At 42.0% G+C, this 27,715-nt stretch overlaps 2 protein-coding genes across 4 annotated transcripts in view; both read right to left on the reverse strand.

Moving 5' to 3' along the window:
* camk1da (calcium/calmodulin-dependent protein kinase 1Da) overlaps positions 1-15,016 on the reverse strand; it is a 51,264-nt gene extending 36,248 nt beyond the window's left edge. The window contains exon 1 of the mRNA XM_034578201.1: positions 14,683-15,016. Coding sequence (XP_034434092.1) covers positions 14,683-14,780 — 98 coding nt within the window. The 5' untranslated portion in view covers positions 14,781-15,016. The remainder of the gene's footprint in view (positions 1-14,682) is intronic.
* A 3,813-nt stretch (positions 15,017-18,829) lies between these two features.
* Positions 18,830-27,502, reverse strand: cdc123 (cell division cycle 123 homolog (S. cerevisiae)). 3 transcript variants are annotated; one of them, XM_034577668.1, is made up of 13 exons: positions 27,382-27,502; positions 27,062-27,133; positions 26,387-26,450; positions 26,028-26,060; positions 25,771-25,866; positions 25,490-25,596; positions 24,174-24,225; positions 23,805-23,880; positions 23,384-23,506; positions 22,870-22,898; positions 22,672-22,773; positions 22,393-22,530; positions 18,830-19,667 (listed from the first exon to the last, which is right to left on the reverse strand). In XM_034577668.1, the coding sequence occupies exons 1-13, from the start codon at positions 27,453-27,455 to the stop codon at positions 19,608-19,610; spliced, it is 1,026 nt and encodes a 341-aa protein (XP_034433559.1). In that variant the 5' UTR covers positions 27,456-27,502; the 3' UTR covers positions 18,830-19,607. The 3 variants fall into 3 exon arrangements, with proteins under 3 accessions (XP_034433559.1, XP_034433560.1, XP_034433561.1); XM_034577669.1 differs by having other exon boundaries at positions 22,393-22,527; positions 27,382-27,493; XM_034577670.1 differs by having other exon boundaries at positions 18,830-19,664; positions 27,382-27,493.
* Between the last annotated feature and the right edge of the window lie 213 nt (positions 27,503-27,715).

A 27,715-nucleotide genomic window follows, 5' to 3' on the forward strand; every position in this document is an offset into this window, starting at 1 on the left:
ACAAGTTTATCAAGTGGGAGTTTTAGTCATCCTTCACCCATAATCCCTTGCAAATGGAGTCATTTCTTGTAGCTTCTTGTTTTTTCTTGTCAGACTTCCAGTGGACTGAAACATCCAGTTATTTGTCCACATTGAAATGCTTCCAAGTGAACCGAGGGACAAATGGAGTATTTTGTGATGTAAAGATGTGCTTTTTGAACCAAGAACAAATGAACTGTTCAGGAAACAATATTGCAATTGATCTGTATAAGTGATGCGTATCATTTGAGTAACTATAGTTTATTATTAGTAATTTACAGGGATTAAAAATCCATCACGACTGCAGAATTATGATGTTTCCAGTGGGTTTTACCAATGTTTGGTCTCATCTTACACACACACACACACACACACACACACACACACACACACACACACACACACACACACACACACACACACACACACACACACACACACACACACACACACAAAGAGCTAAGAGGCTCCTTACTTGTGTGTCTTCCTCATTTTTTGGGAGTGTGCACTACATATGCCTTTGTTGCAAATTGTGTAGGCTTAAATAGCACTGTTGCCACGGCAGCAATTAAGTGCCAATTATAGTCTGTATTCTCACTGTGACTCTGACAGCAGAGGATGAAGCAGAAGAGCAAAATGGGGAAGCAGCACTAAAGGAAAATGCCTAGTCCTCCCTGCAATTAAGACATAAATCCACAGACCTGACGCGTTAAACAGAATTTAGTCGGAAAGCTAAAGACAACACAACACGTCATCCATATGGATGTGACGAACATGCTCCACTTCAACAGCAATCCCATAACAGATACATGCTCTGCAGGACAAAATTAAACATTGACGTTGACATGAACCAGTGAATTCAGGGTGAGATTATTTCAGGTCACTTTGCATTATGATGACAATATATATGGGATAAAAATCATGCCATATTCCATAACTGAAAATAAAGGCTTGGAAAGCTTGAAATCTAATAAAAATGATGGTTGACTGAGATGATTGAAACTAAGTATGTGAGTTTTCCTTCTTAAAAACTGAAATAACAGATTGATAACAGAAGATTTGCCATGTCAAAACTTGGAGGACGGGAGTGGTTAATGTTTTACGTTGATTTATCTCATATTATGTTCAATATTTGTTGTATGAATGGTTCTGCTTAAACTGATTTTGTTTCATCTACCTGCTGAAAGCTAAATTGTTGACTAGCATTCATAACAATGATGCGTGATGACCTGAATTCCCCCGAGACAAGAGAAACAGTGTGGGAGTGGTATCTGTTTACATTAATCACCATGGAAACAGCTTCAGCCTTTGTGTGTGTGTGTGTGTGTGTGTGAGGAAGTGCACGGACTCTGGGTAATCCAATGCTGTGTGAGCAAGCCAGAGACTGCGTTTGTGTGTTCCTGGTATATTTGTGTATATATATGTGTGTGAAAGTATGTGTGTGTCAGAGAGAGAGAGAGAAAACAAATGTCAAAATTTGGAACTGCAAATGAATAAACATAGATCAAGTAGAGAGAGTGCAGCGGATGTTTCAAGGCTACGATGCAACACAAAAGAGGAGAGAAAAGAAAACATGATAAATGATACCAAACAACCTGTCAGGCCGCATCACTGCTCACCGCAGCAAATGAGAGTTAACTGCTGCGATCCAGCAGAACAGTCACTACAAGAGCTAATTCACTCAGACTCTTCTTGTTAATGTCAGGATGTGCTACAACAAGGGTGATTCCACTCGTGACTTGATTCACCGTCAGATGTATAATATCAACACTGCCTCGGAGAACTTGATTTTATTATTAATAATTAAGTCTGTGGTGTCGAAAGAGTCTTGAAACCCTATTTAAAACTGCATTAGCAATGTTCTATATCAATAACGGATCAAATGACTATGTCCACATTCTACATATATTCTGAGCCAACCCTGCAGAACTTATCAGCTCTGCAAAGCATTTTAGGACTGATATGGTTTCCTGGCTAGGGATGAAACAGTTACTGGTCCCACTGTAACCACAACCGACATTACCAAAGGTTAGCATTACCATTTCAAATTTTAATTAGTAAAACTGGGGTTTGGGTTATCACGCTTTGAAAATCCCTCAAGTTAGCAACAGTCTCTCACAGGTATGGAGGCCCGTTACTCGTATGAAAACATGGCGGAAGGCAGTGATGTCAGTCGTCAAACTGGTTGTAAACAGTTCCTGCAGGAGGAACACTAAAGACTCTTTTACAAAACTCCTCTGTTTTTATGTCAGAGGTTTGGGCTCATTGCAAAAATGACTCTCGCTGTCTTCTTAAATCTCAAAATGCAAGTTGTGTATGGAGTCGCTGCAAATAATCACATGCACAGAAGACACAAATGTAGCCTGTAGAAGCAGCTAGCAGAGGCGCTAGCAGCCATGAAGGGATCTAACAGTAGAAAATGACCTTACATCCACAATAAAATAGCAGATCACCCTTTTATCAAAGAGCAGAGAGAGACTGAGCTGTTTTGATGAGAGAGCAGCAGGTGACTCAGCAGTTCGTCTCCTCTGACCTTGGATATTCCTCCTCTCACCACAAACACACACACGCACGCACAGATACACACAGACACACACAAAGAATGGCCCACAATAGCATCAAATATGCTATGGTGTGCCAGCACTGCAGCAGAGACTCCTAGTAAGTATTACAAGAGCCATGCAGAGAGAGAGCGAGAGAGAGAGCGAGAGAGAGAGAGAACGAGAGGCATACAGGAGAATGGGGATGGGGGGAGGCAGAAAGAGTAGAGTCAATGAGCAAGACAGCATTCCCTCACTCGTCCTTTTATCCAACGCCTGGAGATAAAAAAGATATGACCTAATAAGCCGAAGGCCACCCCAGCGGTGCTCCGCTCTGGTACCAGGTTTGGAGGCAGTGAGGAGAATATTAAAGTGGATTTGTCACGAGATGAGAAGAAAGAGTCTTTCATCAAATACGGTTTGAGGCTGCATCCATGCTTTCTCTGTCTACATAAGCTTTTTGACTCTGTATAAGCTTTGATCCAAGTCAATACTAACATGCCTAAAAACGCATATCACATGACCGCTCACGGACACTGGGCATGTATGTGCTTGTGTACACAGGAATTGTCGCCGATTGCTCGAATAACAGCTCGTCTCCGACAACAGCTGTTAGCAAAGACAACAGTGTCAGCAATGCTTGTAATGGATTATCCATGTTATGGATTATACAGTTGTTTCCTTCAAGAGGGGGTCATGTGATAGGAGCCTGACGAATGAGCGAAGACTGAAAAGCAAGCAGTTGTGTCTACGTCATCGTTTCCAAACATCTAAATTTCTACCTCCAGACTAAAACTCCAGAGTAATGTGGTTGCCAGTTGATTCGTATCCTGAGAGGAGAGGTCACATGTATGGAGCAATTGTACGTTACAATTCAAACTCAGCACATATATAACAGATCCCAGTGACTCCGACGTTGTGGTTTATAGGAAAGTTAGGATAAAATACTCCTTTCATTCCTGCCTTCGTGATAATAATGCAGAGAACATAAAGTGAAAACAGTTTTAATCTGACAAAATAAAATCACTGAAGAGAGAAAAACACATCCCAGCTACAGCAGCTGTACATCACCTTTTGGTTGACTGGGGATTTTAACCACATGTCTCACACACTGTGAGCAAACATCACTTTATTTGCCTATGATACAGCCCTTTCATTATGTTTCCATTCCCTTTATCTTAACAGAGCGGAGCGTGGTGCAGAGGCAGGAGGCCAACATATCGACTTCCCTCTGAGTACTCTGTTGGCCACTGTAGAAAGTAGAAAGTGCTGTGAGTGTGCACAGTCCAAAACAGATTCATAATTCAGAAGCTCGAGGCCAATTCTCCATGTTTTTGAAGCTGAAAATCAATCTTGCGTTGGCTGACTGGCATCAGCTCATTCATGCTTCATGATCACAGGCTCATTCATCCGCTGCAGGGTTTGATAATTAATGTCCAGTAATATTCATGCAGGTGTACAGCACCGCCATTACAACGTTCTTGTGATTACAAAAGATGGATTAGTACTCCCTGCAAACTCACTGTCGCTGTTTTGATTCTTTAAGAGCTCCGAAACCTTTGCGAACAAAAATTACAGTTTTGCTAAATAATGAATTGCAACAACATGCTCTATTTGGAAAAAACAACTATAATTCCACTTTGCTAACCAGTGCAGTTCGACAGTCGACCTTTGACCACTGAAATCTCATCAGTTCATCTTTGATTTCAAGTGATAACTGATCAAAGTTTGAAGAAATTCCCTGAAGGCAGACGTGAGACATCATGTTCAAGAGGCCAAACACATGTTTTATGAGGTCACCTTGCCCTTTGACCACCCAAATTTAATCCGTTAATCCGCGAGTCTAAGTGAATGTTTGAGCCAAATTTGAAATGATTCTCTCCAGGCGTTTTTTTAAATAGTGTTTAAGAGAGTGTTTTGTGAGGTCACAGTGACCTTGTCCTCTGACAGGTTCTCATTGGGTCCAAGTGAATGTTGGTGCCAGATGTACTTGAGATATCATGTTTAATGGCGACTGATTGATAACCTGAAAACAAAATGCCTTCATCCATAAAAACTTCACAGACTGTTCTATGAGAACATGAATGAGTGCGACTGAAGGGCTTACAGCTTCACCGCAACATGCTTTTATTTGTAGTTCTTTCTCTCCAGTCTGGCACATCTTCTCACCAATAGAGAATTAGAGGTTTGCTAAAGAGCTTAGTGGTAAAGCTGCCTCTATTATATTGGTTGTGTCAGTATAAACAAACAAGGCCAATGCAAATATTTGAGGGTGATTTTCTTTCGGGGTTAGGGTTAAGACAATGCTCAGCAATTCCCATGACCAACACACGTACGTGCTGATACTTGTTTTTCCCTCTGATAAAAGTATTTTCCCAGGAGCTCTGCTGTATCGCTTCCAGGCATAAACCTAACCAGATATACTGTCATCACCCCCCCCCCCCCCCGACAGTCACATACAGGAGAACAGGTGTTACCAGAGCTGTGTCACACCTAAACAGCTTTATCTTGGCTTTGTTCAACCGATTACAAATTAATATAATTACACAGAAAAGCATAGCAATGGGGTTTTGTCATTATAAGCAGACGGCTGCTGAGGATGCGGCTGGCCTTGAGGTTACAGAGAGACACACCAGCAGCCAAGCACACTCGCTTAGTGACTGCGGATGGTGGGGTCATCTACATACCTGAAATGTGAGATCTCCATGAGGTAATAAGTAAAAAAAACATATGATAATCATTTTATTGGATGAATCTGGAAAGTTTTCACGGACTCAAATTTCAGAACCACAGATCTACACTCACTGAGGCAACCAGTGGAGATACCGTGAAAGAGCTCAGTACATAAAACCAGAAAAGGTTGTTTTTACACTTTAGTTTCTGTAGGAATGAAATGTGTAGATTAGTAAATAGGTCATTTAAAAAAAAGAATTGGGCAGAGGGCAAGAAATGTGGGCAAGAAAACCTCACAGGCTTCATTTACATCCTTCTTAAAAGAGGTGACTGCAGACTATGGCAGACTAATACAGCCATCGCTCATAAATCAATCTACCGACACAACAGCTGCATCAGAGTAATACAAGCTTTTTCTCCTGAAAATATATTGTTCCCTCCTTGAAGGTCAGGGACAAAAATATACTGGGGAGTTGTACTTTATGTTCTAAAGTAATTCTAATCTCCTGCAGCACCTGGTAAATGTTTGACAAATTTCAGTTCACGCGGCCAAAACAGTTTTACTGACTTAACTTGATTTGAAGACCTGTTGAGGCGGCAATAAATGGACCTATCAGAACACATCAGTTGTGTTTTATAGTTCCACTTCTTACTTCATAGTATAGTCACAATGGGTACAGTCACAACATTTGACAGTTGTCTAGTCCCACACTGTTTCACAGGCTCAGCAACACTTACATAATATATAAGCTATGTCTCCATTAATAAGAGAATTGAAGAAGACATTTTAAAGTAACTCAGTATTTAGTAAAGTAACTTTTGAAAGAAATAACCAGTAAACTGCAACTTAGTCCAAATGACTGGAGAGCACGGCTAGATTGAGATGACTAGACCGGTGATGCATGCAACATTTTCTCACGCACACACAACAACACAAACAGCTGGATCTGTGTGCGTGTGTGGTGCATTGTGTTCTGTTCAAGGACAACTTGAGTGTAAATGGGCCAAGCTGAGCCAGATAAACAGCCACACACACAAACACACACACACACACAGAGATCTAAGCACAGTAGTGGGTCTCAGTGAAAGTAGGTCTGCTATAATACAGAACAAGCCTCCAAGGTGGAAGTGTATGTGTGTATGTCACTTTTGTGAAGGGTAATGCTTACTAGAACAGGAACAACAGAATATTTTACATTACCTTTGATATGTTTTAAACAATATGTGTGTGTGTGTGTGTGTGTGTGTGTGTGTGTGTGTGTGTGTGTGTGTGTGTGTGTGTGTGTGTGTGTGTGTGTGTGTGTGTGTGTGTGTGTGTGTGTGTGTGTGTGTGTGTGTGTGTGTGTGTGTGTGTGTGTGTGTGTGTGTGTGTGTGCAGTTGGCCCTAAATTACCTGTCCAGAAGACAGAGTGTGTGCTGGCCAGCAGCGGATATTCTGCTGCGCTGCTTCCATTAACGCCAGCGATCATTCACAATCTGATGGGCAACGGCTAGCTGTTGCTAAGGCAACCTGCCAAATCTGCTTGCCAAATATTATTTGGGTACATGTTGTTACTCGATTACTGATCACAGTCATCTGATTGCATTCGGGTGAAGACACAGCAAGGTGACTACGGTGAAGTAGATTTTAAAGTAAGATGAGAAGCTGTGAGTTTTTAACAAATAAAACACATGAATTGGTGGAAAAAGATTTACCATGTGTAGAGCTTCCTATGGAGGATGAAAAGCCGTACATTTTAAAGTGCGTTCACACTTGTGGTCACTGATTCATCTGCTGTAAAATAATCATTCAATTGTTCCCTCATTTATAGATAAATCAAGGTTGGAGGTGGAAGTGAACAAGTGGTCTACTGCAGTAGAATTAAGCTGCACAAGGTGTTGTAAGGAAAGCATGTATAGAAAAGGACACCACCCCTGTGTGTGAACGCTCCCAGAGGTCCTCCGAATGTGGTCTGAGTGATTAGATCTCAAGACACATTGAGGACACACTCAGGTGCGTTCACACCTATACTTAGAGCTCTCCACTTGTGATTGGCTCATTATAGGATGGATGATGATACCAGGTCTGAATAGGGTCTGTGATTTGCCCAGGCAGAGTATGGACCACCCACCACCAAATGAAACATCACGAATCACTTGAGGATCGTATTTTTGATTCAGAATGGTAAACATTGCAAAAAGATGACAAGTTTGCAGCTATGTTAGAGCAATATGATCAGAAGTTGCCGTTCCTCCTGCTACATGTTAAAATATAGTAATCTAGATCTTTGCAACAGCTTTGCAATGGAATTTAGCCCAACCCATTTTTAGTGCCATGCTCTTTCTAAAAGATTTCAAATTTTATGTGTTATATTTGTAACCAAATGGTGAATTTCGACTGATGCAAGAAATCATGGATTACTTATTTTATTTTATTATAATCATAGCTACTTGTCTCTGTATATTGGCCCTGTGATAAACAGAGTGTAAATAATGGATGGATAGAGAATCATAGCCTGTTTATTGCTAACTAAAGCCTAAATACAATTAACACAACACTTAAACAACCACTCTGTGTACTAGGTTGAAAGTGGTGTGTTAATGCTAAAAATGATCTGTCCTCCCAAAGCCAATGTGAGTGACCATCATCCTCATGCACACATGCTACCTCCATCTGTCACCTCATCATGGGGCGCTTACTGACAGAGATTAACACAAACCCGTATATCAGGAGGCAGATAAATAGGTGGAACCGCATCAAGAGTTTCAGAGCCGTTATTCGTGCTTCTCGTCATCAATTCGATTATACAAGGGGTAAGACAGTTTCTAACAGGTCGGCCACATTTGCAAGAAAATGATGACCACTGACGAGCTGAATGGAACAATTTAACTCTCAATTTGTGCAACATGAGGATTTCTAATGTTTTCACCCGTTTGTTGGTTTGTTGGTTTGTAGGTTTGTTTGAAGAATCCAATAAATTTTGGTGGAAGGAATATTTTTTCAATTTCTTTAACATTGCAATTTTTCTACATTTCACAGTTTTCTCAGGGAAAAATTCATAGACCTTGATATAAAAAAATCGGACATAATGGATTTAGGAGACTGATATCTATAAGGGTGTGAAATGTGGTGTGGCTTGATTAAATATAAGGGGAATGTTGGGGCTTGGTAGACGTATAGTCTCTGCTCAGTGCCATTCTAGTTTATTTTCTTTGCCACCGTTTAATTTTTTTGTTCTAGGACATACAGACATAAACTACTGATAAGGGAGCTGAGGTCTTCCTAATTCATATGCACATGTATCTTACAAGACACAGTCACACATGCACCTACATGTCTGTTACCTGAAGGCAGGTTGACAGACTGAATCTTATACGCTAGGGAGGCCTGACTTTCACCAGCCCAGTCAAACTGGTATAAGGTTGCTGGGGATATAAAAGAGTTATGTATTATAGGGGGACATCAAAAGTAACCCACATTACTATTCAGCACTGCATCTGTGAACGAGGCTGGATATAGCTTTTATTGCAAAGTCTTGCTTGGAAAATCAATCATAACCGGTTCTCTCGCTCTCTGCCGTCGCAACAGGAGATGAGAAGAAAGACAGGAGAGCTCAGATCTCTGTGTTCCTGCGGTGGACAAAGCCTCACAGAGAGCGCAGAGAGGAGAGATGGACGGATCCCAGACTGAGACACACCGACTGATGGTTCATTGTGAATTCTGTCCCACATCCTCTCCAAGGTGAACCTTTAACACTGCTGCAGCAGACCAAGATCATAAACATAATTTCTAGTCTACATTGTACATGGAAATGCTTTACAGCTCAAAACAGGAAGATGGTGCTATTTCAGAGCAAAAGCTTTTACAAGTGTGTGGTGATGGCAGATGGTGGAAGGAAGGAAAGGCTGATTGATAAATCCCTTCCAACATATTTCTCCAGGACACCATTAGGGGCCCCGAGGCCACCCCCTGAGGCATACATGTGCTTCAACCCCACACAGATTTCTTTTCATTACCACTGCGTTATCTCTTCTTCTTCCTCCTCTGCTCTGGTATTGTCTTATATATTGCACTGCCTCAGTCTGCAGCAGAGCCTTGAGGGTAGATATGCTAAGCTGCTTTCAGCTGCTCTGGATCACAGCCATCAGGGCCTGCTCTGTAAGTTTTACACAAAATAAATTTAAAAAAAGATTGTCCTGTCACTGCTTCATAGACATTGAGATCTTCATCACTTCTGGTCGCCTGTTCAGTGGAGATAAAAAAAGGGTTTTCCATTTACTGCTCCAAATATTTTATGTGGTCGGACTCTGAAACCACAGAACCTCATTTGTGTCTCCAGTCTTTAAGTGCTGCTACTGGAATGACATGAGTAATGGGGAATCTGTAAATGAAAGTGAAGCTAGGTTAAAGCAAAATCGAATGGCACTAGGTCCTTAGTGTGCAATGCTAAGGACATGTTCCCCCTGACCTTCAACCCGTGTTGATCCTTCGTTAACCCTGACGATTTAATGTCAGAGGGAAAATACGCAACCACAGAATCTCATTAGCCCTCAGGCGCTGCTACTGGAATGACATGAGTTATCGTGAATCTGCAAATGAAAATGAAGCTAAGTTAATCACTGTAATGGTTTGCAGACCGCAGGCTTTTTGGTCCTCTGTAAGAGAGCCTTCCATGTGCACGTTTTCATTAAAAGATGCAGACGCATGAAAGCTTGATGTAAAACTGCGAGCAATGTCATTCCAAACCCACAATGACAGGAACCACGACACTTGCTGACACGTTCTATGATTTACTCAGGAAGCAGGTTTTGCAAGAAATTTAAACAAAAATGCACAAGTTGACATATTAGTTCACCAAAGCGCTCACTCATCACAGAGTGGCGCCTCTCTGCTGAGAGAGGAGCAGTAATAGATGTAGTTAGGCCCAAACTAAGGCAACATGTCCTCTGTTGACTTGACTGACGTCCTTGATCGCTACAACATGGTCGCCCACCAGGCGCTAAATTCACCATAGCGAGCATTTGGTAAACGTGGTGTCCCAGCAGGCTGTGTCCCTGAATTCCCTTTGGAGTAGCAGATGTTGTTGTCTAGACCATTCAGGATTGCGCAACATGACTGAAACCAAATCCTCCAGGAGAAACAAACTGTAGCATTACAATTGAGTGTCGTGTTTCTGCAGCTGCACCACAATGACTGCATTCATTTTTCCTTTCTTTATCTGCAGATCTTATAAAAGGATGAGGAAGTGTAATATCTCCTGCTTGAGCTCGGTTTGTTGAAAGAATTGTCATGCAATGGGTCACCAGGAAACAGCATTTTGTCAGAAGAAAATGGGAGTGTAAAGTGTTTTTGATGCATAACGTCAAGCTTCACAAATACCTGACTTTTTATGTGCGACAAATGATACAGTGTGAAGTAAATGCTACAGTAATAAACTAAAGAACTGAACTGAAAAATACAATTTTAAGTTTTATGGAAAACAGGCTGAACTAACACACAAATTATTTCGGCATGCTCCCTTATTTACATTTTATCAGATACGTTGTTTCCACGTCAAACCTGTCAAATGTTTCTCTGGAGACCTTTTCCAACATGTGCCTATGTTTACATACATGAACAGCAACATACCAGCGTGTGCCACAACTGCACAGAGACAACAGGCTTTCAGCTCGGGGCCATTATAAGCTGGATGTGGTCGCTGAGAGGCTTAAAATAGAGCACTGATCCGATAATGGACTAAAGTTTATGATCATTAATATTCAGAGGTCTGGACACACGTGTCAATCTGTGCATAGAGAAGGATGGTGCCACTCCCCCTTTGCGCGCACACACACATGCATATCTCTCTATGGTTGTGGACACTCATTGACAAAATGCATTCCCTAGCCCCTTACCCTAACTTTAACAATCGCAGCTAAATGCCTAAACCTAAACCATAACCTAATTCTGACCCTAAAACCAAGTCTTAACCCTCAAATAGCCCATTTGATAGCCCACAGATTGCACAGAATAGTGTGTGTGTGTGTGACACATGACAGTATAGCTCAAATTTCATAGCACTGAGATGCGAAACCAAGATCATCACATTCAACGTTAATCTGCGTGGAAACCTTAATCTGTGTATGTAACTAGAAGGTAAGCATAGAAGGTCAACAATGATGTCAATAACAATAGCATCACCGACAGCGTCATCAACAAAGCAGAAATTTGAACTCAAGGTGGTACATAACGTAGGTGTGTCCACAGCATCAGTAACAGGATGGATCAGCTGTTACCAGGTAACCAAATGATTGACCTTGTTGACTTCTATTACTGACATCATCAGCCAGCATGAAAGTGGAGACAACACCAAAACCATGAGTAAGCAATAACCACCGACGGGGTTGATGGCCTCCTCCACCCAATGTCATCGACAAACAACAATAACAACAACAGCAGCCAATCACAGCTCAATATGCTGGGACTGAAAGAAAAATTGGCAGAAAACAGAGAAGAGCACAGATGGAAAGATGAACAGAGGATAAGCTTGTGAACATATTGTAAGTTTCCACATTTCACTACACTGTGAAAAAATGTGTCTGGAAATGACAAACATTCAACTAAACACACACACACACACACACACACACACACACACACACACACACACACACACACACACACACACACACACACACACACACACACACACACACACACACACACACACACACACACACACACACACACACACACACACAAACGTGGGCTACGGTCCATGACGTTTTTTTTTGTCACACAAACAACCATCTTTAGTTCTATTTATAAGATGCTAATTATGACAGTGATAAAAGAAAAGAAACTTAAAAAATCTGCTTCCACGGTGAAAAAAAAGGAAAGCTTATTGGAGTTGAACACAGGGACACACAGGGAGATGTATGACATAAAGAGCAAGATATAGAAAGAGGAGGTGGAGTGGGGGGGGGGGGGCTGTGCAGTCCCAGAGACAGTGACGAGAACAGTGCCAGCAGCGGGGAAGTGGAGCATCAATTAAGGGCAGCGTGCCCTAGATGGCACAGTGACATTCCCACAATGCATTACCATCACCGCCACCACTTTACTTTCTGCTCTAACGTACACTTTGACTGTGTATAGGCCTCCCGGAGGTTAGGCTTTCACCGGACTTCATCTGGACACCTGAGCTGAACCCAGAGCACTAAATATGGAGCTAATGCAAAGTTTAGCACACACTGTGTTGAGTCCTAGTCAGGTACCTAAAAATGGCTCACAAGGACATTTTTCCCTGTGATTTTCAATTCCCTCCAGCTGAGAGCTGCATACCTGAGCCATACAAGCACGCACGTACACGCACGCACGCACTCCTGTTGGTATTGAATTATTGAATGGTGAGCAACAGGGACACAGACAGAATATACACCAGGGGAGGGTAATAAGACACTGAGGAGAGCCGCATGTACGTGTCTGTTAACATTCTCACACACACACACAAACACACATCTGCCAGCATGAGTTAAGATTTGTGAGATTAATCCTGTGTTAGGGGAGGTGGAGGAGGTGATAAAGTGCACACACACACACACACACACACACACACACACACACACACACACACACACACACACACACACACACACACACACACACACACACACACACACACACACACACACACACACACACACACACAGGCCAGTGGATGAGACAAAACATGACGAATCAGTGTCAGATTTGTGACAACGCGTCCTCTCAGCACAGATTGCACAGAATGTTTCCGTGTCAGCCCTTTTGAGCTGACACAGAAAATTCAAAGCAGCAGTAACACTGAGATTAATCTTAAATTCAAGATTTCCCAAATGCGTTGCTGCACCTGAACACAACGCTGCTGCTCAACAAAGTGACTTGTCCCCCCTGCAAACACTCAGATCCGTATCTCAGTTTGTGTTAATGTTGTTGCTGACAATTTCCCAAGGGCCGATCATGCCATCAGCGGGCATTTGTTCTATGCTGCTGCTTTTATTTCTGTTCTTTGTCTCATGAAGGTGATCAAAGCTTTTATTTGTTGCTAATTTAAGCACTGTAACCACCTCTCCTCTTCCTCATTCTGCCTTGCAAACACACTCAGAGAAAGAGAAAGAGAGACAGAGAGAGACAGAGACAGAGACAGAGAGAGAGAGAGAGAGAGAGAGAGAGAGAGAGAGAGAGAGAGAGAGAGAGAGAGAGAGAGAGACCCCTTCTGCTGATACATCAGGTTCAAACATCCGTCAGCAGCTCTGGTTAATGTGTGTCTGCAACATGGCCGACTCGGATCATCGAGTCCTGTACCAGTGTGCATCCAAAGCGTGTCTGTCTGAGAGTTTCAGATCCGGTCCAAACCGCCCCCCCCAGCTTGGTGTCCCATCCTGTGACTGAACTTCCTCTTATTCAGGGGAAATTTAGCTAATCCCTGCATAGTTAATCCCAATCTGTATCCACCGCCCACCCGCCGCCAAGCCTCTAGGATGCCGTCCAACCAGATTTATGAAAACAAACAGACACTGACAGGGACTGACTGTCAGAGGTTTATGGGGCGTTGAATATTAATCATGTAATTTTGTAGGGAAATTATTGGGATTTCATACTGTGGCTACTATACTAGGGATTAACCAACAACAACAAAATGACTTATGTGTAATGTGATAAATAGGCCCTGCTAGCTCAAGGTTACGCATGAACAAAATAGATAGCGAAAATACTGTAGATACTAAATGATTAAATATTAACGCTAAAAGTAATGGCTAACAAGTTCAAGTGGTTCGTTAGTGCCACAAGCAATGAATAGTATGTTCAAATAGTAGGCTGCCACTAAAAGTAACGAGTAACAAGTTCAAATATTTATGCGTTCAAATAGTTGGCTAATCCTTAATTTAATAAATAATTAGTTCAAACAGTTAGCTAGTGCTAAAAGTACCAAATTATACGTCCAAATAGTTAGCTAATCCTAACATTCGTGGATAGCGAGTTCAAATTGCTAGCTAATGCTGAAAGTAAATGATTACTGATTAAAATGACTGAAAGTAATGATTACATTGTTATGGAATCGAAATTAAATATAGCACATTAAATTTTTAGCTGAATGGAATGAATGAATGAGTTTAAAGTGTTGATAATAAATAAATGGTAATGTTATTAAGTCAATGTGGACTGCCATGAGGATTTCCACTGATGGTAAAGATGATGCCATAACACTGGTAAAATAACAGTAGCGCAGACAGTGGTGAGATGAAACCTCCACCCACTGCTGCTGCTAACACAATAAGACTGTGGGAGAAGAAACGTGTAGCACTGAGGTACACGTATGAGTCTTTGTGGTACTACCGTAGAAAATACTGCAACACTGCCAACAAGTGCAGCGAGGTCCCAGTACAGTCAGAGGGGCCACTACCACAGAGATGTACCCCGGGCGAAGTGAGTCCAAAGCCCGCGCGTACTCACGTGCCGAGCAGCTCCTTGAAGTCGAACCTCTTCTTGATGTCGTCCACTTGTTTCTTCCATGTCTCCCCTCTGCCGGCGTCTCCGTTCTCCCGAGCCATGGCGCTGCTTCGACCGGCCCGAGTGCGACCGACACTGGGGGCTGCGGGCGGGGGGGATGCAAACAACGGGAGGGTGTCTGTGAAGGAGCCGCGGGAGAATGGAGGTGAGCTGCCGGGTGGAGCGGGAGGTCTGGAGAGTGTCTCTGCTGCAGGACCAGATGAGTGTTCCCGCAGGTTACTGTGTCCCTGCTGTGTCCCTGCTGCCTCCCTCTCTCCTTCTCTCTCTCCTCCCTCCTTCTCTCTCTCCTCCCTCCCTCCCTCCCCTATTTTCCTCTCCGGCCGCCTGGACAGCTGCCGTCAAGTCAGCCATAACAGAGCTGCACTTCCCCTGCACGTTGTGTTTGCGTGAAAACACAACATATTGTTTCCACTTGTCGTTTAACATCTCTAAAAAAAAAAATCTTGTATCATTGACAGTTTTGTTTCCCTCTGGCCTGTCATATTTTATCTTGTTTTAAAGGTTCAGTGTGTAACATTTAGCTGAAATGGATCAATTAGCAGAAATTAAATATTAAACAATCCTAGTGATGTTTTCACTAGTGTGCTTCATCTAAATTGATGAATTGTGGTTTTGTTTACCCAAGAATGGGCCCTTTATATTTAAATACATTATATTTACATCAGGAGCGGGTCCTCTCTATGGAGCCCGCCATGTTTTTTACAGTAGCCCAAACGGGACAAACTAAAACTTGGACCTTTTGAGTTTTTAATCAAATTATAAATCTGTACTTTATACATTTTTCTCCACTGAATAATATCAAATAAACAGATGACACAGAAAAATCATAGATAAAAACCTGACACATTATAAATAATTCAAGATAAACATATTAAAATGTATTAAACCAACGACATTATCACAACATTTTTTATGGTTTAGGATTTTTAACTGGGCTCTTTCTATTTTATCGTGTAAAGCTGTAGATTATATATAGATGTATAGTAGTGTTTATTGATTTAGTAATATGTGATCTGATCAACATATAGAACAATTTCATAAACCATGAAAGGCTTGGAAATAATTCTATACATATCTAATCAAACTCAAATGCAAAAGGAACGATGCCCCCCCTCCCCTCCAAAGTCTCACAGTGAGGTTTTCTGTCATCACTTTCTTTAATTCCTCATTTCTCCAGTGCTTTTATTCTGAAGACAGCATCCCTCAACTTCCTGTACTACGCTAATTGCGGAAGTGCAGCTTGACCGAGGACCTGATGTCACCTGCAACTGTCTAAACGTGGCTGACTGCAACATTTACGTATTTTGCAATTCTTCATCATCATCATTATTTGTTAGAATTGAGCGTTTCCTCTTATTGAGTCTATTAAAAGCGAACATGTACCATTTATTTGGACTGGACATAAATAAAGGGGGATGATGGGATGCTGCTGGCGCATCCTGTCCGACACAGAGAGGTACAGAGAGGTACAGAGTGTGTGTGTTTGTGTGTGTGTGTGTGGTCAGCACGTGTGAGAGCTAAATTCGCAGTGCGCCAACTTGTGCCAAAAACAACAACAACAACAACCATTCTGCATCCGTCACAATTTGGGATCCCCACAGGCTCCAGCAGAGCCGCCCGGGGATCAGCAGTGACCCGGCGCAGCTGCACGTTCACCTGGGTTCAACTTGCAGGGGGGGGGGGCACTGATCCCTGGACTCTGACAGCTGCAGGGGGATGGGGTCACCTCAGGCTACTCACGCACACGCACACACACTGGCCTTGTTACTTGGTGTGTGTGTGTGTGTGTGTGTGTGTGTGTGTGTGATACTGTAGACAGGAGGAGAGGTGGAGAGAGGAGGGGAGGGGGACAGCGTGTTGCAGCCTCAGCCACTCATGAGTATTCCGGCTGCAAACTACTGCAGCTCTTCCTCGGCAGCAACCGAGGAAAACTCCCCTCTCTTCGCCCCCCCATCCCACTCTCCCATCCTCCCCCTCCTCATCCTCCCATCCTTTAATGCTGAGTCAGCAAATCTGACCTCCCTCCTGATGAAAGATGATTACTCAGAGAGTGGAGAGGATAAAAAAAAAAGAGATGGTTAAATAATAGAGGATGAATGTTAAGGGTGATGAAGGGGCAGACTTCTTGCTTGCAGCTTAAACATATAAATTGCAGGTGCACACACATACAGAAATCATGTCATGAGCGTGGTTAATAAAATAATACTTTTCAGTAAGGCTGAAATTCATTTTTGTTCTCACAACAAAAGTGACAACCAATTCAGCCGTCTTTTCCTTGTCTAAGCAGTTTCCTTTCATAATCATAAATACATTTATCCAGAGATTACATGTTTGGTTGTTGTATATTTGTGCACTGCAGTTCTGTAACACATGTCATCCAACGACCCTAAATATCCTCTAAATGCGTGGGATACTGTCAGATTGACAGATCAGATTCATACACATCTACTACAGAGAGCTAATTTCATCACATTAGCTCATCTGGATGCAGCTCAGGTCACAGCCGTGAGCCATGGGTCTTTCCACAGAGGGGGTTTGTGGGATCTCTCAATCAGAAAAGCAAATGTGGGAATGACAAAGTAGATGATGGTTGACTTCATGGTACTGTGCATGCTGGCTCACTGAGAACATTATAAGATACAGCCAGTATCTCAATTTTATACTTAATTCTGATTCTAACCAGTGTAAACTAGATTCCCACTGGAGGCTGTCAACACGGACTGATTCTGCAAAGGTACCATTTTAAATGTCCAATAGCTAAGTTCAGCCTCTAGGGGTCCCTCAATCAAAACAATAACAAAAGAAATAGTTGGATGACATCATGCAGCAGCGTGAGATCATGGGAGTTTTTGCCTTCACCATCATTGCAGATGAAAATCTACCCGACGTGATTCAGGCGCAAATCATGTTGCCAGATTAAGTCATGTATTAAAATTTCATTCATGTTACGCAGCTCAGGTCACATACAGCCATGAGCCATGTGTTTTTCCACAGAGGGGATTGTGGGATATCTCAATAAGAAATGCACAGGTGGACATAACAAAGTAGATGATGGTTGACTTCATGGTACTGTGCATGCTGGCTCACGGTCATGGTCTACTGGGATACCTGAATAGAACATGAGCCATTGTCAATGTTGGTAAAACCTGTGCTTTTCCCACAAGTTGAAAAGTCGGCTGTGAAAACAGCCATTTAGATAACTTCCCTTGGTAACTTTCCCCCAGGCAGAAGTAGTGTTACTGGTTGATTACGTCCCAGTGGGAAGAAGAGGAGAAGCCCAATATAGCAAATACACGTCTTTGACAATGAGAAAACACTTCTGTAATGTGTTAGTGTCAAAAGCTGCATTTCCATGGCAGCAACTTTCCCCAGGAGCTAAGAACCTTTGCAGGAACTCTGCTTTTCCTCTGAAGGAGCAGGTTGTGAGAATAGTTCTTGATGAAAGCTATTTAGTTTTATAGAGGTGACTCCTTTAACCTATGCTGAACAAAATGTGCTTCATACTTATCTTTACTGTAGAACTTATTAGTATTTTCACTATTATGTTTTCGTGGGTTTCAGACTGGAGTCTATCTTTGTATTTTCCACCACAGAAAAGGAGCAAAGGAAGCAACAGACTCAATAACTTTGGGATATTCCCACAGCTCTGCTCTGATTTTGATGTTTGCCTTTAACACCTCAAACTCCGTGCACAGACATCAGTGGTGAAGCTCATCCTCCACCGCAGATCAAGTCCAGACACCGCCTCCAGGTCTGGATGGTATGTTTACAGCCAGAATTCATCTTCCTAATGATGATGAATGTGAAACCTTCCCGACAATATGCGCCTTGTCTCCCCCGTCCACAGCGTTTCAGCTGGGGACCCGTAACTCTCATCGCGTCGGCTCTTTCCATCTCCCTGTAATTGCTCCATCACTCCGCTGAAGGCGAATAAATAAATAAATAAGTAAAAACAAACCCCAAAATGACCTGCCCCGCGCCGAGCATCCACAGCTCATTTAGCCCTCGGCATAATGAGAGCTTGCGTAAAAGCGCAATCAATTTCTAATGTGCTAGTTTACCGCACCCACCAGACTGACAGCCGAGTCAATACACGACAAGAAATTTAATGGTGTTTTTTGGAGTAACAGTCTACAGCGATGCATGATGGGAAAACAAGGGAGTGCCCCGAGCGGCTCGGAGCAATGAGTGTGTCAAAACTGCTCGGGGGAAATTGGCAGGGGGAGATTGAGGAGCAGGGACAGCTGGGAAGAGAAATCAGAAGTGACCAAGTGATGAACGGCCTTAGTGTTAAATAGAGAAGTCTGTTGCGGCCTCATAACACAAACTCAGAGGTACAATGAAATGCGTGCGTGTTCATTTTAAATCCAGACACCATTTGTGCTGAAGTACATAATACAGAAACTAATATACACTTATTTTAAAGCATATCATGTATTCTTTACATTGTTAGTCAATACTTCCCCCCCCCCCCTCTTAAAAACAAATAACCAAAATGAAAGAACAGACAGTTTGGCTCTGCTGAAGCTTCCCTTCGCCCGGCTCACATAACGACCAGCAAGACGGCCATCAGCAGCGTCAGAGGCAGGGAACACATCGACAGAAGATGAGTCCCGAAAGAGCCGTTAACATGATCCGTTCATTTAACATGTTCCATTCAACTAACGCCAGAGAGCTATTTAAGAAATGCCAGGAACATCACGTACTGTTAGCAGGGGAGCAAGAGAGGAAACAGGCAGAAATTAAACTAAAAAGAAATAACAAGTTCAAAGAGGACAGAGGGTAAAGAGTCACTTCATGCAGACATCGTTATAGGGAGAGGACTGTTGACACTAGCAGCTATTCTTCAGGTTTCAGGGGGAACTGTGTCACTGTTGAGCGGTCTCTTCCTCCTCCTCTTCCTCAGACTCTTCCTGCTGGTTTTTCTTCTGGAGAAAGGAAAAAAAAGGGGAGGAGAGAAATGTTTAAGACACAGCAAGTATCAAAATTTCATACTTAATTCTGATTCTAACCAGTGTCAACTAGATCCACACTGGGGTCCAATATGTCACTTCAGCCACTAGGGGTCCCTCAATCAAAACAATAACAAAAGACCTTGCTTGATGAACTCCTGAAGCAGCGTGGGATCATGGGAGTTTTTGCCTTCACCACCATTGCCGATGAAAATCTACCCGACACGATTCAGGCGCAAATCATGTTCCCGGGTGACGCCATGTATTAAAATTGTATTCACGTTACGCAGCCAATGAATAATCGTGACCCATTATTAATGAATGACCAAACAGTGGAAGGAAAAACTGGCTAACTGGCTAGCAGAGCGTTTATCCTTCGTTGTACGTCGTTTGCCCCGGAGGTTATAGCAGAGATGAGCAGAGCCACGGGTAAAGCGAATAAGATGATATCAAAGGCGAATAAAATAAAACATTTGTTACCTTGAATAAAACTGGCGATTTCTCTGGGTTTGAACATTGTTGGAAACATTTTAGATAATGCATGAACACAAGTCGACAAGATATATAACACAGGTCTAGTTGTTATTAGACATTTTAATGAAAAATTGTTATACATTATATCTTTAACATTCTCACAGTCTGCTCTACAGTAATTTCACTTCATTGATTCGGTTGCACCTGCGTTTGCTGGTGGTAACGATAAAAATGTCTTTACACTACAAGTCCCAGAGTTCCCTTTGAAATGACACATTTATTGATCACTGGGGCAAGACAATGGGCTTCAGGCAGCTATTTTGTTGCAAACTGTCACCAGGAAAACAAGCAGCCCTCGAGTTCTCCATAAATCTCTGGCGAGGCTTCTACCAAATGTACTCTGTTCAAAAAGCAAGGGAATTCCTGATTGTGACATTACATAACTACTGCACAGCTCATGAACTGTCATCTGAATTTCATCCACCGTGCCTGTGCTGTTCATGTGTTGCTGCTCTGCGTGCCGGGTGTCTGCAAATAGTCGAGCTAAAGAGACCCTCTAAAGCTTATATTGGTCAGAATATAATTCCCCATCATTTGATATAATATGATATATAAATGACGTCTTGATGACGTTATTATGACATTTTATTATAACAATGTAAAAAAAGTCCACACTGCCTGATTGGCGGCTGTGGCTCGGATTTAAGAGTGTTTCCTCCACTAACCAGAAGGTAGGCGTTCGATCCCCAGCCCCTCCAGTCTGCATTCTGAGTGCCCTTGGCCAAGCTACTGAAACCCAAATTGCCCCTGATTGCTGTGCTGACAGAGGATGAATGGTGTGTGAATCAGAAAGAGCTGCATGGATGTGTGCGTGAAACAGTGAATGTGACTTGAAGGTGCTTTGGTGGTCGATTAGACTATAAATACAGTGTTACCCTGAGTGTATATACAGCATGTGCGGAGGGTTGCCTGGCACATCTGATGCATCTCATTTCCTCTGAATCCCTGGTGCATGTGCACAACATTTGAATCAAGCACGGAAACGGTAGAGCCCACCGCTAGTAAAACGAACTACCATGCAGGGAAGCAACTGATGAATGTAAATGTATTTAGTGGCTATAGCATGATAAATGCCAGCCATAGATAACATACAAAACTGACATTACAATTTTTAGGATTTTAGTTGTAATGTTATAAGTATGTGGTTGTGGCAAATCAACTACAAAACTAAAACACTTGGGTAACACTGGAGTAAGATGGTGCTTACAGTAAATAAAGAGATGACGGTGCCAAGTGGACTTCTCTCATATTTACATTCAGTGTTACCATAACACATTTACCCTCACTGTTGAAATGTGTGTCACCTCATCCGCGTATGTGTGTGCTTGTATGTGTGCATGCACATCTTTGTGCATGTGGACGAGATAAACAAAACAGGGAAAGTAAAACTGCAAAACTCAAAAGGGAACCTTTAATTACAACTTTTAATTGTGTCTAGCAACAACAAATTAATGTTGTATTGCGACTGCTCTCTTGGTAATTCAAAGACGGGGCTTACATATTATTTCAAAATTGATTTCAAAACAACTTTGTCAAAAAGAAAAAATGTCACAAAGTTCAGTTCTGCAGTTTTCAGTAAGCTCAGTATTTGCCCCCCCCCCTCTCGAGAGACATAATTAAGCCTCTGTCCATTAAACTACAAAAGTAACATTGGTACATTTCAGCTATGTTTACAAAACCGGCTCAAGTAATAGTCTCATGTTCCTAACCCTTCTCTCAAGTGGTGTAACTGCAAGGCAAATAAAGTTTAGAAAGTTTGAAGGGGCTGCAGCACCCCCTATTGTCAAGTAGTGTAACTGCAAGCAAAATAAGTTTACTGAATTATATACCAGTAGAATTACAGCTGTGTCAGGCACAGTCCATCAAAACTAGAGTAAACGACCATGTGATGTAACGTAAGTTCCTAGTGCATACTTTTGGTCCTTTTGCTTTTACACTTCAATAATTCTAAAGGAGATTCATCCTCCATCTGCCAGACTGAATATAGACCTCCGCATTCTGTGAAACACTGCTCTTGTGGAATAAATTTGTGAGATGTAAAAATATTAAATAATTTTATATTTATTTTAATATCTGAATGATTGACAGTAATTATATGAAAAACAAGTCAAGGGGAGAACGTGAAAACTCCACTAAACTAAAGCTTGAAGATATTTAAACGTCCTACCAGTTTGAGGAAGTCGATGAGCTTGTATGCGTCTTCCCCGGTAGAGAGCTCCAGAAAGTCCCGTGGGATTCTGTAGCTGAGGCAGGGACTGGGCTGCACCGTCACCTCGCTGTTGGTGCAGCGGAACGCAGGGCCCTCCTGCACACACAGAGAAACCATGATGATGAAGCTGTTTTACTGTGTTACACTTTTCTTTCTCAGTTGAGCCTTCATCTGTGTACAAACAGACAATGAAATAAAATGATCTGTTGGAATAAAAGATGTTTGGTGATGGCTGACCTGCTGGTGGGCGACTTCTCCGGACGTCAGCTCCTCCCAACTGAACAGCAGCGAGTCTGTCACCTCTCCGAACGGGTTCAGGTCAATCAGCCACACTCTCCCCTGCAACACACACACAAAGAGAAATGAGTGAAACGCGGTTTGCAAGGGGCGTGATAATTTATTAATTTATAAAACAGAATTCATGAATGTGCTTACCTGGCTGTCTCTGTAGACATCAAACACAACTGCAAAACAAAAATAATTGTATTCATCACTGAACATCCCATAACTTAACATTTATATTACATCAACTAGTTTCACAAAGACAAAGTAAAAGGTTTTTAAAAATTGCCTTAAATTTAATTTTGAAAGTTTAGCAAATGTTACTCTAATGAACAATGAACACTAAAGGAATCTCGCACACATTATCAAATATTTCAGTGGTGAACTTTTGCCTTTCGTTCATTCCCAATCTGTGCGATCGAGAAGGCGGATAAAACATTTGCTTCCTTCGCTTGCATTTGCACATGTGTGACCACCATGCCTAAACAGGGACAAGCTGACCACCAGCAATGATGGTGAGGACAACAACTCCTATAATACCAAACTAGTCCATCTTTTGTAACAGTTTAGATTGAGAGAATCCTGTGTTAAACATACTTCATGACCTTAAGAAGTTAAAAGGAGTTTATAGAAAGTGTGAATAAAAGAAAAGGAAGCTGGTGCTCACAGTCTTCGTCCAGGAAGTTGTACTGGATGTGCTGGCTGAAGAAGTCCTGTATGGCGTGACAGATCTGCTCCTCCTGCTTCAAGACGTGCTGGTAATACTGAGTGTAGTCTCTCTGGGAGATAGCTGAGAGACGGGACAGATACAGCATCCGGTGAGATTAAACTGAATTTAATACCTGTCTCGAAATAAGACGGCTGAACTAAATATAATGTTCAAACAATTAACTTATAGATATAATAGTTTAAAAGGTATTGTTTCATAAATAATTCCCCCTTAAGACATGTTCAGTTCCCTTTGGTTCCAGGATGTTTCCCTCATCAGTCAACTTGGCAGCTCACTTGGTAAAATGTGACAGAGCTGTGATAGTGTGTTTGGTTTACAACAGTAGCTGATGATGTGATAGTGAACGGTGGGTTTTTACCAATCAGTTTGTTTTCTTTGACAAAGCAGCGAAACTCTCCACCAGAAATCAGCTCGCTCCACTTTCTCAGGACCAGCTGAGGACAGAAGAAACACGAGTGATAAAACCTATAGGGGTGAGCGTGTGAGTGTGCATGTGTACACTTTATACACAGTGATACCTAAACACCGAGAGCATTACTGCTATTGCAACACAGGTGAGGTGGTATGTGTAAATTTAGCAAAATCTGATAATATTTGAAAAACTGTCAAGTTTCCCACATGATGGACCACTAAGTCATCTTAGGCACAGGTCAAGATGAATACATATATATTAAAATACATTCAAACTAATTGGGACAATGTGTTATATAATATGTATGGTTTGTACCTCATAGTTGATAGCAGGATCTGGGGAGTCCTGGTCACTACAATGAAGGAATCTGCAAATGAAGAAATCAATTAATATTACAAATGTAAAATGAAAGAAAAATGAAATGTGTGCTCTGTAGCATCAATATGGAAAAGAAGAGTATTAAGGTCAGACATGAAGAAGAATGAGAAGAGGTAGATTTTCTTGTATTTTGCATCTCGAGAATAACGTCAAAATGTTTCGATTAAACTTGACATTTCCAGATTTTAAGAAATTATCAAACTTCTAATGTTAGCACTTATGACTGCCTCTATAAAATGCCTTTTCAAGTTGAATTGATGAAATTGTTCTTCAGCAACTGTTTAAGTAACAAAGAAATTCTTTGTCATGTCATCCATCTATACTGTATATAAAGTATATTGGTTACTCACTCTATCATACACTCTTCTGACTGAATCTGATGGACCAGAGCAGTTGACTTTATACTCAACATTTCAACTTTATTCTGAAATTGAAAAATGAAATAAAGAGATGAAAATAAATCTTCCTCCTCTCATCTTTTCCCTAATGCCGGACCTGGAACCTGTTCCACTGTTGTTTTCCTCAGAGAAAGTTTCAAATAAAAGTTGTAAAAGAAAAAGGTCCACTACATAAGCATCTATCACACAAACAGCTTTCTTTAAGGCTGCGTGCTGCACTACATCACTCGCTGCAGTAAATGTTTGTCGAGCACAGTGAAGAAGCGTGAAACATAAATCGGCATTGCAGCGATTTCTCCAGCCGCCTCTCGTGTTTTACTGCAGATTCTGATCAGCCGGTGCACAGCGAGCCCGGTCAATTGTTGGTGTTGGCTGTCACAAGAGTCTATAAACTTCCGTCTTCCTGTCTCTCTACACGTTTTATGGAGTTTACGTCCGAGCTTTGGCTGGACCACTGAAGGACAGTCAGAGAATTACTCTGAAACCACCCCAGGGTTGTCTTGGCAATATACTTTGGGTCATTGTCGTGCAGGCAGTTCCTTGGACTTCATGGCTTGATTTTTGCCCTGACATGCACAGTGAATTGTGGGACCTTATATACACAGATGTGTGACTTTGTAAGCTATGTCCCATCAATTAAATTTAGCACAGGTGGACTCCAGTCAAGTTCTACTGACATCTGACCTGACCGCATGTTTTAACTCCGTCATTATGGATCGAGTTGCCATTAAGATCAAATGTATATAGAACACAGATAAAAATGTGAAGGAGTCTAAATACTTTCTCTGTGTGTGTGTGTGTGTGTGTGTGTGTGTGTGTGTGTGTGTGTTGGTGTTGTTGGGCTGCAAGGCTTACGGCTGTGTGAGGTCGTGGGTGACGAAGTCTGAACTTTTGAAGAGCAAAAATATATCACTGAGGCTCTGACACTGCAGGGAACTGTTCAGAGCAATCCAGTTAGCATCCTGGAGAAGAGAGAGAGAGAGACACACACATGAACATTCTACGTTATGCCTCAGTGCTTCCTCATGCTGCGAATAAAAGAACAGGTCACATAGAAACACTTCTCTGAAGCTGAGGAGAGCAAACTGGGTTTTTTCCCTCAATTTTTCATAAAGCAGCAGCGTGCAGTGTCGTACCCGAGGAGCGCTCCAGTTGAGTTTAGGAAAGACGCAGCCACCCAGGGCGTTTATTGCCTCCAGCACTCTCGAGGTGAATTCTGGGAACTCAGGAGCCTGGCAGGCACAAACATTGATGCATTATTAAGTCATGTAGATGACACAAGCGTGAAGGTTACACAAAACACTTCTCCATAACAGTGAAGAGGAAGTATTCAGACAAGAGCTAGTTTCAGGTATTGAACACTGTTTTAATAAGAAACCGTTGATGTCCTTACTGTGGCAGTGGTGGTTGTCTCATCATCTGACCACTAGAGGGAAACAGAGAACAAGAAACAGGATTAGGTTAATAAACAATTACCAAAGAGGCTGATTGAGGAAAGTGATATTTTTTCTGAACATTAGAGCATGAATACCTTTCCAAATAATAACCCAAATAAAACTAATGAACCTGAATATGAGCATAACATGACTCCTTTTCATTATGTTACAAAAGCCATGCATTTAGCTAAATAAGTGAAATATATTTTCTAATTATGAGCTGGCGATGCAATGAATCATTTCCTTTTCGAAAAAACAAGTAAAGGATGAAACCATTTCCAGGTGAACAAACCACCTCAGTTTTCGGTTCCTATACCTGAATGTCTTCCTCTGCATCCGAGTCGTTGTTGTTACTGTGTGTCTGCTGTGTGTCGTGGTCACTGGAGACAAGAGAAAGGAACAGAGTCAATTTGGGAGCTGCATTGCAAACTAGACATAAATCAAAACCAATTGACAAGACACAAATCAGCTCTGAGGATATTGTAATGCCGACTAGTAACATTAGTTCATCTGCTACAAACAACCACATGGCATCTTTACATTGATGCTGAAGGTCAGCTGAAGCATCCTGGGATGGAGCTGAAGAAATAGCTAAATACTATTTAGGATATGTAGGCTATCCAATTGTTGTACTTCCACACTTGGGTCCTGCATTACAAAGCAGGTTTAACATATCCGGGATATGTTTTCACTCTCTTGCTTCACTTAACATTAGCCATCCTGATACGAAGCTAAATTATCGATTATCCCAGTTAACCTTGGGTTTTCTTATTCAGCTACCAGCATGTTCACGTGGAAGATGAAGAATCATTAATTACCAGCAACGGAGTGAGAACCATAAGTTAAGTTCTTCATATGATACAAACAACTGTTTTTCCATAAAGAAGTGTTTACAACCACAACCTGCACTCAGGAGTGTGTGTGTGTGTGTGTGTGTGTGTGTGTGTGTGTGTGTGTGTGTGTGTGTGTGTGTGTGTGTGTGTCCTCATACCTCCCAGAGACTACCAGTGTCCCATCGTCCAGTAAATAGTCTATTACATTCTGAGGCAGTGGAAGAATCAGGCTGAAAAACAAGATACATGATCATTCGGGTTATAAACACATCCAATAATACATTGAATAACAGACATCAGAAGACAGCGAGGTTCCTGCTGTGGACTCGGACGTCCAGTCCCACACACGGTGGAGGATGAAGAAGACTGTGGAGGTGTGTGGCTGCTCGCTAACGTTAGCTCGCTGAGATGTGTTTCACTGGAAGAAGGGAGAAGACAGGGCGGCTCCTGTCGACCTGGACAAACTGAGGCTGTTTACCTTTTAATCGTGTGTTTCTTGAATATCGGATACCAAACCGAAAACTGACAGTTGACAACTTGCTCCTTCTTCATGCTGCAATATCCTGTAATGAAATCGTGTCCATCGGTAAATATCCTCCGACTCCGCTGTTTTTTTCCCCCGAGTCTCTCTGCGGCATTTTAATTAAACAAGCTGGATTTTTTTTAAAACACTGTAAATATTATTTTATAATGTGTTTAAATTCCAACAGTGATAATCAGTTAATAAATTTGATTTATTGCCGGAACAATTTGGTGAATTGGTGTTTTCAGGTGGGGACGTTATTTCGAGGTACACACGGAGGCGTGGTTAA

This window comes from Hippoglossus hippoglossus, chromosome 23 (assembly GCF_009819705.1).
Source record: "Hippoglossus hippoglossus isolate fHipHip1 chromosome 23, fHipHip1.pri, whole genome shotgun sequence".
Lineage (NCBI taxonomy): Eukaryota > Metazoa > Chordata > Actinopteri > Pleuronectiformes > Pleuronectidae > Hippoglossus > Hippoglossus hippoglossus.